The sequence below is a fragment of the Octodon degus genome, unplaced genomic scaffold (assembly GCF_000260255.1).
Source record: "Octodon degus isolate 3935 unplaced genomic scaffold, OctDeg1.0 scaffold00057, whole genome shotgun sequence".
NCBI classification, from domain to species: Eukaryota; Metazoa; Chordata; class Mammalia; order Rodentia; family Octodontidae; genus Octodon; species Octodon degus.
In genome coordinates this window covers 3,755,131-3,769,723 of record NW_004524633.1, presented here as the reverse complement: position 1 = coordinate 3,769,723, position 14,593 = coordinate 3,755,131, and the positions used below count along the sequence as shown (strand labels likewise).

The 14,593-nt window shown below is 56.1% G+C and overlaps 1 protein-coding gene across 2 annotated transcripts in view; it reads right to left on the bottom strand.

Moving 5' to 3' along the window:
* Positions 1-1,149: 1,149 nt before the first annotated feature.
* Cachd1 (cache domain containing 1) overlaps positions 1,150-14,593 on the bottom strand; it is a 173,811-nt gene continuing 160,367 nt past the window's right edge. For both annotated transcript variants that reach the window (XM_004633970.2, XM_023718297.1), the window contains 8 exons: positions 13,179-13,339; positions 12,812-12,898; positions 11,914-12,030; positions 11,163-11,314; positions 10,181-10,342; positions 9,092-9,169; positions 8,608-8,709; positions 1,150-2,636 (listed from right to left, as the gene is read on the bottom strand). In XM_004633970.2, coding sequence (XP_004634027.2) covers positions 2,413-2,636; positions 8,608-8,709; positions 9,092-9,169; positions 10,181-10,342; positions 11,163-11,314; positions 11,914-12,030; positions 12,812-12,898; positions 13,179-13,339 — 1,083 coding nt within the window. In that variant the 3' untranslated portion in view covers positions 1,150-2,412. The remainder of the gene's footprint in view (positions 2,637-8,607; positions 8,710-9,091; positions 9,170-10,180; positions 10,343-11,162; positions 11,315-11,913; positions 12,031-12,811; positions 12,899-13,178; positions 13,340-14,593) is intronic.

The window sequence follows — 14,593 nt, the reverse complement described above, 5'->3', positions numbered from 1 at the left end:
CGCACACGGCACCATGCCTGGCTAGATCAAAACTTTAACCCAAGCATCACACATCTCTGTCACATTCCACTGGCTCTTTCAGACTGCGGTATATTTTCTTGCTCAGGTGTATGCACTCAGTTTCTTCCCTGGAGTTCAGGATAAGAAGTTTTACTGCAAAAGATACCAAAGGGATTCCTTCCTGCGCTGCACTAGACTGTACTTCTTTTAAATTTTATTTTGGGGAAGGGTCTAAAAAGGTGTTCAGGGTCTCACTACTAGATCAGAATCATAGTGATTCTCCTATTTACATCCTCCCAAGAGCTGGGATTACAGGCGCGCACCACCATGCCGTCTCAATTGCTGTTTTAGTGTGCCCTGGGGGCGGGACCAGCATGGCAGGCCCAGGGATTGAATCTCCAGCCCCTGTGCCTGCTTGCAGGCCCTTTAATCCGCTGAGCTGTTCTACTGGCCCCATATTTTGTTTTTTAAGCTCCTCAAGGTTTGTTCTTCTTTTCTTGAAAACATTAAGTCTCCACTCCAATCCTTCCACCCTCCTCCCCTTAATTAGCTTTAGAACCGGGCATAGAGATGCACCCCTGTAATCCCAGCCAGCACCTGGAACACTGAGGCAGGAGGATCGCTGCAAGTTCAATGCCAGCTTGGACTGCAGAGTGAGATACTTTTTCTTTTCTTTCTTTTTTTTGGCGGAACCAGGGATTGAACTCAGGCCCTTGCACTTGCCAGGCAAGTGCTTATTCTACTGAGCTATCTCCCTAGACCCGAGACTCTGTTTCAAAATCTGCAAAATAAAAATAATTTTAAAAAAGAAGTTAGCTTTATAATACAGACCTGCTTACCTTTAGGGCAAAACCAAAACAAAATAGCAGCCCACGGAGCTTACTGCGCTGCGAAGTCAGGGAGCCACGCAGGCTCTCCGGCGTAGAGAAGCCCACCTAACACCAGAGACGCAGGTGTGGCAGCTCAGGCAGGATGAGACACCAGAGCTTCAAAGGCTTGCTCTGCATTCTGTCCACCTGATCCCTGCCCTGCTGTGCGGGTCTGAGCTGATCAGCTGGAGCTGGCCCGGAGCAGAGGAGAGCTCAGCTGAGCCACGCAGGACGAGGCGGCCAGGAAACTACGCTGCAACAGCCGAGGCATACAATTTATTTCACTAGACTGCAATTTTATACACAGGATGAAGGGGGTCCGGATAGCACATACAGAGGTTACCGTCTGGACTGAGGAAGGCCCAATTGTTTTTACATGATATCAGAATAGCCTATCATTAAAACATTATTCAGTGAATTTTTTTCCCAACTACATATAAATGGAGATTTACCACACGCACGGTGCAAGAATGTCTTCATAACATAGCTGAGTCACAAAATGTGAATCTAAGATACATCTGTCATTAGGACACTACTTTAAAAGTACCGTGCCACGGGCGCAGTGGCCGGATTGGGTTAATCTTTGCCTGAACTGAGCGGTTTGGTGCTGACCTCCTGGGTACCTGGCTGCAGCTTTTCACCCTGATTTCAAAAGAAATCTTTCATTAAGAAGCCAAATTTCACAATTTTAAAACACCTCCCCTCGTGTTCAATTCTCAAAAACGGGACATTGTAAAATGCATCGTCTTTAAAACGAGAAGAAACCCAAGCCTCCCGCAGCGGGAGGGCTGGGGTTGTGATATAAGGTTTCGTAGAAATCTAAGAAAGTGAAAATGAACGACAAAGAAATGGAACACTTGCTTTAGAGCCGCTGGGGTTCCTCTGCCCCTCCCGGCTCTGGCAGGAGCACGGCTGCGTGGAGAGCTGCATCTCCGGAAACACTGTCCCCGAGTCACAGAGCGAGGTCGTTCGCTCCCCCGTCTGGTGGCGCAGCAGGCAGCGGGGTGCGGGTCAGTTACGGAGAAGCAGAACCGCCAGCCAGGAGCTGTGCCACACACGCACGGGCTCGGGAGCTCGCTGGACGCGTCTCCTGGCTCCAGGCCTTGCTTCAAAGTCTGAGAATGTTTGAAAAGTTCAATAAATAGTAGAAAAATAATCCTTTCCTTAGAAATTTTGAGATGCATTGTTGCAGCTTGGCATGAGTTCCACACAGCGATCATGGTCTCCAGGGGCTGCAGGGACTCACAGCTGGGTCTGGGGTAGTGACAGCTAGTGCCCAGGGTCTCTGTCACTCTCCCCTCGACCAGTGACAGAGCCCAGGCCAGCTCCGGGGAATGCACCTTGGCCTCGGCCCTGACCCCTTCGGAGCTCTGCCTTCTGCTCTGTCCATGAGCACAGCGAGGGCCACTCATCAGCCCACCCTGCGGCCTCATCCACGTCCTCTGGTCCACGCCAGGAAGTGGAGTGGGGTCCCTGCTCTGGCCCAGCTCACATGCCACAGCTCTTGCTGTGGGTCTCATGTTGTCCCCCGTGCCCACTGAGGTCAGCACTCTGCGTCCACGGTGTGCACGGTCACAGCTGCCTGCAGGCAGTGGCTGTGGTGCGGGTGGCAGTGGTGGAACTTGTGGCTCAGGAGGGCTGCGGTCTGTGGCGGGGCGTCCAGGTCCAGGTCCTCGTCGTGGTTGCCGACATCCACCCCTGCAGACAGGGGGTCGTTGTTGCATGGTGGGTTCTCACTGTCCTCCTGGGGGCTCATGGTGCTGTACCCTAGGAGATGGCAGAGGGGTTTGCGGTGAGCGGAGTGGCAGCGGAGGAAGGCCTGACTCTGTGCCACACAGGCGCACACGCTGGTGCGTGTCAGTGCATGCCACGGCTGCTTCATTTTAGAGCTCTAACACCAAGAGGTTTTTCTAAAAACAGCTACATCATAAATGCATAAATTTTGTTTTTTAAAATTTTTATTATTAATTTTTTTGTGTAACCAGGGATTGAACTCAGGCCCTTATTCTTGCCAGGCAAGCACTTATTCTACTGAGCTATCTTCCCCGCCCCTGTGTTTTGTTTTTTGAGACAGGGTCTCACGACGTAGCCCAAGCTGGCCTAGAACTCCTGGGGAGCTTCCTGCCTCAGCCTCCCCAGCGCCGAGATCACAGGTGTGTGGCATCCTATCTGCCTGCACAGTCATGTCAGGTGACCAAGGAAGGATGGAGAAAAACAAAAGAAAAAGAAGCCCTCCCTCCAGATCCCCAAGCCAACAGAACTTGGAAACCGGAAATACCCTCCCTGGCCCCGCTGCCCTCAGATAAGCAGGCCTGCTTCCTTGGACCCGCTGCCTGGAATCAGAATTTGAGATTTTTCTTTATCTGAAAAGAAATCAGAGTCGGCAATAGTCATGGGCCAGCGAAGGCACAGAGCAGGATGGGCCTGCAGCGAGGCCAGGTGCTGGACACAGCCCGAGGCCACTGTGGCCCTCCCCGCTCCCACATTGCCACAAGGCAGTAGTGTAGTCTGCCTTGCAAGGAGGGGAGTAAGCAGTGGAACTGGGGGTGTGGAGGATGGTGACGCCTGACAGCTGTCACTTAGCCACACGGTGCGGGTTTCTCAGGCCCCGAGATCCAAACCTGGTCCTGTGGGAGGACAGGCTGTGCATGTGAGAAATACAGCCAAGCACAGGCCACTCAAGGATACGTGGCTGCGGGCCACGTAAACAGTACCCTCCCTCCCGTGGCCTGGCCACAGACACGGGCTGATGCTCACAGAATGGCCATCAGAGCCTGGGGTTCACCGCAAGGCTGATTCTAGTGGGAGAAGCAGCCTCACAGGCTCCCACTTCAGCGGTCTTCTGTGCAGGGACAGGAGTGTGAGTGGTGGGCAGAGCAGAAGAGCAGGGTGGCCCTGGGTGGGCAGGCAGGCATGTGGAGAGGGAGGCCACCAGAGGCTGCAGGGTGGGGTGTGGAGGTGTGGCCTTCGGTGCAGTGTGTCAGGGTGGGACGTCCTTGGAGGTCTGTGTTTTGGGGTTAGGGCCTGGGACGCAGTGACACCATTGCCTAGTGTGGAGAGGTGGCAACCAGAGATGTGTGGCGGTGTGAAGCCTAGGACTCAAGCACGGCTACAGGCTCTCAGCCCTCAGTGACCACACGCAGGTACAGCTGAGCCCACTCCAAAGCAGCACTGTGCTGAGTGGCTAAGGGGCCAAGCATGGACTCGAACTTGGGATCCTCCTGCCTCAGCCTCCAGCGTGCCAGGATCCCAGGTGTACACCACTGGGCCCGGCATTCGGTGAGTCTCTGTGCCGCTGTCTTGGCGGCCTTGCCTGACAGTGGCCCTTCCTCTTATTTAATGAGAAAGCCACGCAGTGCTCCCAGGCCTGGCCCTGACTCGTGGCTGCGGGGTGGGTGGATGGGGGCTCGGAGTGGGTCTCCACTGGCCCTGGGGCCGCTCTGCTGGGATGGGGGCACTCTGCTCCTCAAGGAGAACTCCAGCGGGGATCCCCCGAAGCCAACCCTTGTTCCACGGCAGTTCCACTCAATTTCCCTGTGGTGAGGCCGGTGCAGCCTCGTGATTTCAAACTCTCTCGCAATCCAGGTCTGGAGGGTGGAGCAGGGGCGGCAGGGCGTACGCAGAAGGACAGACGCATTTTCTCACTGGCTCCTCCACGCGCTGGCTGCTCAACCGAGGGGAGGACGTGCTGCGGAAACACGGAGCTCTGCTGACACTGTCAAAGGCATATGGAGAGGATCTGAGGCAGAAACCGGCTCCAGGAAGGAGGCCAGACGTCCATAAAGGGGGACAGAGCTCGGATCAGGCATTTGCGCTTTGGCTTTCTACTTGTTTCTCTTTATTTATCTGACGGTTGCTAGGAAACCAGCAAGTGCCCTCTGGTCCCTCCCGGGACTCCCGCACCATCTAGTGGCCATGCCGAGTAATTGCAGGCGGATTGGCTCTTACCCCTCCTTCAGGCTCTTCGAGACGGGCCCAGAGGCAGGGGAAACTGCCCTTCTAGCTCAGCATGGCGTGCAGAGCCCTCTGATCCCGCGCGCTGCCCTGCCTGGGATTGTAGGCCGGCGCCCCCACATGTGCTTAAAAACTGGCCGGTGGTTGAGAGCACACAGGACATTTTCAAGAGAAACACCAGGCAAACAGGCAAAGGGGCTGATGCAGTTACTGCCTGGTGGGGGAACCCAGCAGGATCCCAGCTCGGTGAGGGCAGGGAGGGAAGAAAAGGAAACAAAGGGGACGCGCGGCTGCGGATGACAGACATGAGCGCTGTTTCCTTGCGCATTCCTTGCAGTGCCCGGATGGAACCCGGGCCTTGCGCATGCTGGGCGAGCCCTTCACCACGCTTCGCAGCCCCAGCGGCTTGTTTTCTAAGATGCCAAAGTTCAAATTAGATTCCTTTAAAACACAAAATGCTACTTCAGCCTGTAGTTTCTACACTGAGCTTGGTGACCTTTGGCTTTAATTCTGGGGACATCAGCACCTGGGCCTTATGGGCGCTCTGTTCACACATTTCAGCTGCTTCTGCACGTCACAAGCAAGCGCTCCGGGGAAAGCCTCTCGGGCGCCGCAGTCCTATCAGATCCAGCCCGGCTTCCGGCGATAGCGAGCACCTGCTCCTGCTGGTCTACTCCGAGTAAGCTGGCGTAATTTGCCTGAGGCCAGGATCGGAATCCTGCCTTTGCTTGGGGTTTCCTCCTGGACTAGAAATTCCTCCAGAGTGGAGCAGCAGGACGGCAGAGGTGAACCCAGGGCTCCAGGCCTTACACTATTTCCTTTAGTCCTCTTGAATTTATTATGGAAGACTTTTTTTTTTTTTTTGTCTTTTTGAGGCAGGGTCTCCATACGCAGTTCTCACTGGCCTTGAGCTCACTTTGTAGCTGAGGCTGGTCTTGAACTCACAATTGTCCTGCCTCAGCCTCCCAAGTGCTGGGATTCCACAGGCATGCACCACCATGCCTGGCAATGGAGGACTTTTTAATCCATTTATTTTGTGATATTATTTCATTTTATTTTTTTTTCTGCAAAGCTTTATTCCGGAGGGGCTCAGTCCTTCTTGGCAGCTGCCTTCCTCATGGCGGCCAGCACGTTGCTCAGCTCCTCACGCTTCCTCTTGGCTCCGATGTGCGTCCCCACCCTTTTCTTGATGAACTTGAGGGTGCGCTTGTCCTTGGAGACCTTGAGCAGCTCCATGGCAGAGCGCTCGCTCGTAGGGGGCGAAGCCGCACACCTCCCGGATCACGTCCCACACAAAGTTGGTGTGTTTGGTGAGGCGTCCGGGACAGCAGCTGTGCCTCGGTTTGCTCACATTCTTAGTCACCTTGTGGCCTTTGCTGAAGCCCACAGCCATGGGATAGCGGAGGGCCATGATAACGGTTCTTCAACGGTTGTTGGGGCGGAACTATTTTGTGACATTATTGGGGAATCAACCCCAATATTATTTTCGATAGTATGGGGACCTTTGCACTGAGCTACACTCCCAACTCCCTTTATTTTTTATTTCTGAGACAGGGTCTCATTAAGTCACGAGGATGTCCGGGCTGGGCTCAAACTTATGATCCTCTTGCCTCACTTCCTAGAGTGCTGGGATTACAGGCCTGTGGCACCCACAGCCAACTTCTTACACTTTTACGTGTCTGGAAGCTGAAGTCCAAAGTAATTCACTATGGTCTCAAGAACTTGCTAAAAACAAAAAACAAAAAACAAAGCACCGGGGCATAGTGGCACACGCCTGCAATCCCAGCACTCAGGAGGCTGAGGCAGGAAGATCAGTGTGAGGGCAAGACCAGCCTAGGCTGCAAGTGAGCTCAAGGCCAGCCTGAACTGCATAGCAAGACCCTGTCTTAAAAAGACAAAATCAAAACCAAACCAAACCCGAGGGTGCTGGAGTTCACTCCAGGGGGCTTGGCCTGTCTCTGGAAGTCCTGCCTTGCATCTCCCTGCCTGGATGAAATGACAAGCCTCTCATCTCTGGTCCCTGCACAGAGCTTACACACGCCTCGGTCTCCACCCAGGAGCATATGCCACTGGGCAGCCTTCCTTCTGACCCTGTGTGTGCCACTTATTCTCTCAGAGTCACAGGGCACTACTTTGGTGCCACCCCTCCAGGACCCACCCTGCAGGTACACGGAGCTGACCACAGGAGGCGGCTCCCTGTGCGCACACTTGGAGTGTGCCACACCAGGGCTCCCACTTCCCCTGGCGTCTGCGTGAACAGTCCCACTCCACAAGGACAACAGGAAGGCAATTACTGCGAAAACCAAGTCCCATCCCTGGGCCAGAGCTCGGTGTTCAGACACGGCCCGATACTTTCGTCTCAGCCTTGCTCCGCCGCATGCCAGAACCAGGAGCCCACTCAGAACCCCAGCCTGGCACTGATGTGCTGGGGGGGGATTCAGTCCTCCTCTGCATGCGAAATGATTTCTGCTGAACTTTAGTAGCCCTGACCTGTTTTATCATTCAGAGAAGCAGGCGCTCCTGGCTGAAGGAACCCGTGCAGGTTCAAAGGGTTGTTTTGGGGAAAAAAGCTAAGAGGACAAGAAATTAAAAAATTTAAGCTCTGCATGGGCTTTCCATAGAGATGTGCAGGCTGCACAGCCCAGGGAAGACTCGCTTCGTTGCAGACTCCGCCGCTCCTACCTCCTACAGGGAGCCCCAGCCTGGCAGCCGGCTGCCTGCGCTTTCAGGATGGGGCGACAGAGCCGACTCCAAAGGCTTAAGGACGTCGTTTATGCATGCAGGACAGGGCCTGGCTCTGGGAGGAAAACAACCACTTCTGGAACATTTGATTGCTGGCTTAAACAGCAGAAAGCTCTGTGGGACAGGGGCACTGGTGGTCATGGCCAGGAGACATCTGCAATCCTCTGTGACCCGAGCAGGTGACAGGTTGTGGGTCAGGACAGGGGCTTCTGCTCTCAGGCCACGCGGCCTGCCTGTCCTGCTGCGCTCTGTGGAGCCCCGCAACTCATGCACAGAGCTGCTGTCACTGCTAACATCCGGGGTTCCTGGGCTCTCCACCTGTGACCCCAGCTCCCGGGAGGCGAGGCGGGAGATCGAGGTGAGTTTGAGGACAGCCTGTGCGACATCGTGACCTGACCCCAGTCCTTTCAAGGCTCAGTGATGTTTCCCCAGCAGGGTCTCCTGTGTCTCCAGGACAGAGCCGAGATGGGGGGAGCAAAATGCCAGAGGGCAGCGCAGCGTGGCCGCTTGTGGGTCCCCAAGAGCACATGTCTGGGGGTCCAACTCGGGTGTGCGTCGCTTTGAGACATGATCTGGTCTCCGGCTTGCTGTCCTCCTGCCTTAGCCTCTCATAGCCCATACCCTAGTGGGATGGCTCTAATGTCACCTCAGATGGCAGGACCAAGAGGAGAGAGGAGGCAGTGGAGACTGTGTGGTCCATGTGACCCTAAAGAAGACCCCCCCCCAAAAAAAAGGGGGCCGGGAAGATGGCTAATGGAATAAACACTTCCTTGGCAAGCGCAAGGGCCTGAGTTCAATCCCTGGTTCCGCCAAAAAAAAAAAAAAAAAAAAAAAAAAAAAAAAAAAAAAAAAAAAAAAAAAAAAAAAAAAAAAAAAAAAAAAAAAAAAAAAAGAGAAGACCCCAAAGCCACCTGTACAGCAGGGCACCTGGCTCAGGCCCAGGGGCTGGGAGGTGGTTACTGGACACACGGGGGCTGAGGTGGTGAGCACCCACCTAGGGTGGCCCAGCCCTGTCTGTGCTCTGAGCGGAGGCCCAGCTTACCGTGGTCGCTTTCTGTCCCTGACCGGCCCCAGTAGCGCCGCCTCCTCTCGGGGCTGTGTGCATGGCGCTCGATGACCGCGGCTATGAAGCGTGTGTTGCTGACTGTGGGAACAAGAACAGGGAGTCACGCTGCGGTGGGGACACCACTGCGCCTGCGCCCAGCCTTCTGCGGCAAGCTGGCCACTTTTCATCCGGGAACTGTCTTTACCCCTTGTTGTCCCTGCCGGTTAAGGACGAAGATAAACCCATCTGTGTGGGACAGGAGCGAGGCCCAGAGGGGGAGAGGGCGTGGCACTCAGGCAGGGCACTCGATGCCACGGAGAATAAGAAGGCCAAGTCCTGCGATTTTCTAAAACAAAGCAAAGCCCTCCTCTGTTCCACGAGTTGAGGCTTCCTAAACTTTAACACGTGCTGGAAGGACGGGAGGCAGAAGAGCTATTTGGGGCCTGCGCTGCGGTGGTGGCGGGAGGCGCTGGATACTCACTGATGCCCCTGTCCTCATGGCTGTCCTCGTCCCTTTCATCCCTGTCGTTCTCCAGGTTGGACATCCGCACTGACATTTCTACCGGGAAGCAGAGAACCACGACTGTTTAATCGCAGGGAACCGTCACCGGTGCCGGCAACAGTGTCCCGGGGAGCTGCTCACGGAGGGGCGCACCAGGCCCAGGCTCTGGCAGAGCCCAACCCAGAGTGAACCACGAGGGGCGACCGGCTGGTGCCCCCGCCTGACTTTACAGAGGAGCAGCAGGAAAGCCAAGGGCGCCTGGAGCTGGCGTCTAAGCACAGTGAAAGAGAACGCGCAGCAGACCAGATACAGAGGATGGGCGGACGGGGTGTGCCTGGGTGGGGTGCGGGTGGCTGCTGGAGCCCCGCCCCAGGCGGTCTGTCGCAGCTGCCTCAGCTCGGCACTGAGCCAGGTGAGCCGTGGCCGTGGAGGGCTGCCGTCACAGCGAGACCTCATGCCCGAGGAAGCTGGCTCCGCCCATCTCCAGGGCCGCTGGCAGTGCTGGGCTTCTGGGAGGCCACCCCTTGCACACATGGGACCTTTGCCCTGGCCACTGGCCTCCAGCACATGTGAGCACAGGTGAACATTGTGGCAGGGACAGCGAGGGCAGTGCAAGGGACATGTGGGTTCCCACGCAGTGCAGCCCACTGGCTCAGGGCGGATGGGGCCCCAGGGTGCAGTGGAGCCAGGCAGAGGAAGAGACCGAGGGGTTCCCAGTTCAGCAAAGGGTGAGTGGGCTTCACATGGTGAAGAAAGGCTGTGGGGCCCCTGGGCCGACGCAGCCAAGCGGAGGAGGCAGGCTGATCTCATCTTTCTTTTGCTTTTCTGTTTGCTTGCTTGTTTTGCTGTCTGGTAAAAGGTCTTGCTATGTCGTTCAGGCTGGGATCCTCCTGCCTCAGCCTCCTGAGCACTGGGATTACAGACGTGCGCTCCCATGCCCTGCTGCTAATGCCTCTTAGAAGTGTGAATGACTACTGGCAAATGTCCTTCTCGCCTTGGGACAACCCAGGGGAGACTGCTACCTCCCAGGGAGGGTCGGGGTGGGACCCGGGCCCGCGCTGCACACACCTTGGGCTGCGAGGGGCGACATGTGCTGGTGGCTTCGGCGGTGGATCTGGTGGCGGTAGGCGTACACGGCCAGGACCAGCACCATGATGCAGCCCATTATCCCTCCGGCCACGGGGCCCACGGGCGCGCTCTTGATCATGTTCAGTGTGATCACCTCGTCACCTTTGGCAGATACAGACCTCCGCGTTACGACTGTGCATGCGGAGGGAGGGGCGCGAAGGGGCGCAGGGGCAGCCGTGGGGGCTCCGTGCAGCTCCTGGTCCCCGACAGCAATCTAGCCGCCAGTGAGCAGATGGAGTTGCTTTGTGCCCCGGGGCCTAAGGTCCCAGGCAGGAACAGCTCTTGGAGGAGGGGACGGGTGTCTGGGTGCTGTCGCCTGCCGAAATGAGGGCCACAGGAACCCTCAGGGTCTGTCAAACTGACTCAAGCATGCGGACTCCCTCTCCGCACAGGGGCTGTCACCAGGAGAATGGCGCAGGTGGCAAGAAGGGGCAGGCAGAGTAAGGGCCTGATTTCTATACCCTGTGGTGAGATGCTGGGGCCGCTCTCTTAGATGTAGGGACAGAGCCATGGCTGGCAGCTGCTGGGACCCCACACGGACGCTGCCAAGCTGTGCAGCACACTGAGGCATCTGGTGGTTTGGGGGTCCCCATGCACCTGACAACACGGCATGGCTGGCAAGGAGCTGAAGGCCGCTAAGGCCGGCACTGTGCTCCTTGTGTGAAGTCACGGAGAGCACCTCACGAAGGCCCAGTTGCGTGGCCTTGGTGCCTGTCCCCACCCGCAGCCCAGTAGGGCTGGCATCCACGCACCTGAGCCCCTCAGCCTGGATGGTGACCATTGGCCTTGGTTTTCAAATGAAAGACCTTGAGCTAAGAAGCCCAGGGAGTCAGACAGAGGACTCCTGGAGCCTTCTGTCCTGGGCATGGGCAGGATGCATGTGGGTCAGGAGTGGAGCTCTTTGGGCCCCCAGTGAACGCACCTATGGCACCCAGGTCGTCCACGTAGGGGCTCTTGGCCCCCACGATACCCCCGAAGCACTCCCTCTGAGGCGCACAGTAGGACTTGTCCAGGTGGGTCTTGCCGTCGCTGTCCACCACACACCACTCGCAGTCCAGCACCCCAAAACAGTCCCTGCCGGAGACAACGTGTGTGTTCCTGAGGGCAGGGCGCTGAGCCCTCAGCCTGGGATTCTGGGGCACAGCTTCCCAGTGAGGTAACACTGCTCTTTGCGATTAGACACTGACGTCCACACCAGGGAGAAATGAGCACTGTCCAAAATCACTTAATGCACTCAAAGGGAGCAGCCCCAAGGTCTGTGGGCCACTGGCCTCACGGCCCTGCGTGTGCGGACGTGCTTGCACAAAGGAAGGTGAGGATAGCCAGGTCAGCCCAGGAACACTGGGAGATGCCAAATCGCCAGCCTCCCAGTGTTTAATGTGTCCTGGCCACAGTCCCCGGGGCGATGTTTTCCTGCTAAAGAACACGCCAAACTAGGTGTGGTGGTATGTGCTTGCAATCTCAGCATGCAGGAGGCTGAGGCAGAGAGATCCTGGAATCTGACACCAGCCCAAATTACACAGCGAACCCTGTCTCAAACAACAGGAACACACCAGGAGGTCTGGCTCTCCCGCTTCTTGTACTCCACTTCATCAAGACATGGAAACCCAGACCTGAAAGGCCTGGACTGAGAGTACAGTGGGGCACACCGCCTGCCCCTGCCCACTGCTCACCCGCTTTCCAGCCTCTGGCTGCATCTGCTGTTGACGCACTGGTGCAGGGCGTCCTGCAGGCTAGGGTCGATGGCTGTGTATGTCACTGGCTCCTGGTGGACCTCGCAGCTTGGGTTCCTGTATGGGAAGCGAGGCCCGGGTCAGGTGTGACCTCATGCTGCGGTTCTGGCGCTCTCGGGGGCCTGGTACCAGCCACCTGGCTCCTCTGTGCCCGGCTCATCGTGCAAACGTGTATGCGGATTCCTTAACTCAATGTGACGGCAGCATGCAGGACCGAGCACCGGTTCCTGCTCAGCCCGTGCTCCTAGGTGCCCGCGACCCGCAGCAGCACGGGCCTGCGGACCTCTGTTCTACGCCTCAACAGACTTACGCCTTGTCCACACACGGCGCTCTCTGTAAGTTCTAGGGAAAGTTTTTTTTTTTTTTTGGGGGGGGAACCAGGGATTGAACTCAGTCCCCTGCGCTTGCCAGGCAAGCACTTATTCCACTGAGCCATCTCCCTGGCCCCTGTTCTACGGAAGGAATAGCACAGAGCGATTTATCTCACAGCTCTTGACTTTATAAGCGATGCCGTGTCACGTGTTAGGTTTCTGTGTGCTTATCACAAAAGAAAGTGAGAAGTATGGTGTCTTGTGAATGCTTGTGATGCCCTTGTTTGTATGGGTGTGCAACACATACACTCTCAATGTCTATTGCATTTAAATTTAAACTCACAGCTTGCAACCTTTGACCTCTGGCCAGTGAACAGGCCCACCCATGGAAGGAAGGGTTTGCTGCGCATCTCCCAGCTCGGCCTGAGGCGTGCACAGTAGTTTTGTTTGTGTGCAGGTATGAATGCAAGGGACTGCATGTACACACACACACACACACACACACACACACACACACGCTTGCCTACCGGTTCTCTGCATTGGTGAGGTTGCCGGTGCACTCGTTGACCTCCAGGGGACATTCACAAGGGCATTCGCACTCATTTTGTTCCATCCTGGAAAGCAAGAGGTTTCAAGGCAGAGTCCATGTCCCCTGCACGTGCACCAGGGATGTAGAACAACTGACGTCAAAACAACGACGTCAGGGGAAAGGCTTAAATGCACAGTGGGCCTGTCCCCGTCCTGTGGGTGGCAGGATACAGCAGACATCCGGCCTGGACCTCCCTGCAGGGGGACCCTCTTGCCCTCGGACGTCCCGCCTGTCCTGGGCATGCTATGGAGGCCCTTGTAGGGCCCAGCTAAGCTTGGGGCCAGTGCCACCCCATGCCACTTTACCGGTGACAGTTGAGACAGAGCCGGTCCACCATGCTGCATGCACAGAAGGCGAGCGAGTCGCACGTCTCGTTGACGATGCCGACGAATGCGTTGGTGCCCGGGATCCTCGCCAGCCTGTATTTGGAGCAGTGGCTGCCATGTACAAGGTTGGTCAGGTCCCCCTGCAGGACGGGAAGGTGTCAGGGTGACAGCAGGACACAGGGGCAGCCCCAAACCTGCAAGCAATGTCCGAAAACGGCCTCAGGAAACTGTTCCTGATGACAGAAGTGGCATCTGGTCCTTGCTGAGGACAAAGTGCTCCTAGCCCAGGGATCAGAGGTCACTCCTGTTAACTGTGGATGTGTTCTATATCATTTTGGCTAGGCTTACACAAATGTACATTTTTATAGCTGATTCCTTTTATAAGCTGCTTTGGAAAAACCTAACCATGTATCATCAAAATGAAAACTTGAAGGAGTGAAAGATAATTTCCAGGTAGGGAACAGTTTAACTTCACTCGAAGACCAGTTTAACCACGAGGCACGCGCTGCTTTTCCTTGGTTAGTAACCTGTCTCCTTCCGGAATGCCAGAACTACTTGAAAGCCAAAGCCTCCGTCAGGGGCTCACGCCCTGCTCCCAGAATACTCCAACAATCCAACGACAGCAGGTGTCCTTTGGCTTCATCCTGCAACAAGGGAAGGCGACAGCCAGCCTCCTGCCAGTTTGCTCACTGTGTGAGGAAGCCAAAGATTCAAGGCAGTGCTGTGATGTGCTGTCGCGACACCTTTCACATACGTCATGTGTGCTGGAGAAACTGTGTCGCCCGCTGCGAGGTCTGAGCTGTTGAGCTCCTGTGTGGACGCTGAGGCGGAGACATCAGACCCTGGGAGCCGCCTGCGGCATCCGACGGGTGCTCTCTGCAGTCCAGTCTCGTGTCGAGGCCTTGCAGGCTGTTAGGAAATTCTTTTAATTCAGATTCAGCCAAGCCTGTCTTGCTGAAGCATTTCTGCTGCAACAGCCTGGTTTTGTTGGCTGGAGACTCCAAAAACGGCACAAGGAGCGATGAGAAAAGCCCACCAGCTCCCCTCATGCTTCCAGTGCACTCGGCCCATCAGGTTCCTGCTGCTTGCTTCTTTTTTTAAATGTATGTATTTGGTATAGGGTCTCACTGTGCAGCTTGGACTTGTAGTGATCCTCCTGTGTTCAGCCTCCCCAGCCCTGAGATTACAGGCGTGCACCACCACGCCTGGGCTTGGTGGCCGGCTCAGCATGTGGATTGAACCCTAGGCCCTGTGCTTGCCTAAGTAGGCGCTTAGTCCGCTGAGCTATCTCACCGGTCCTTCACCCGGAGAACAAGTGGACACAGACACCGTTGTATGTTTACCAGCCTGCCCTCATGGCCCTGAGCAGCAGCGTTCATTGCATTTTTTTTTTT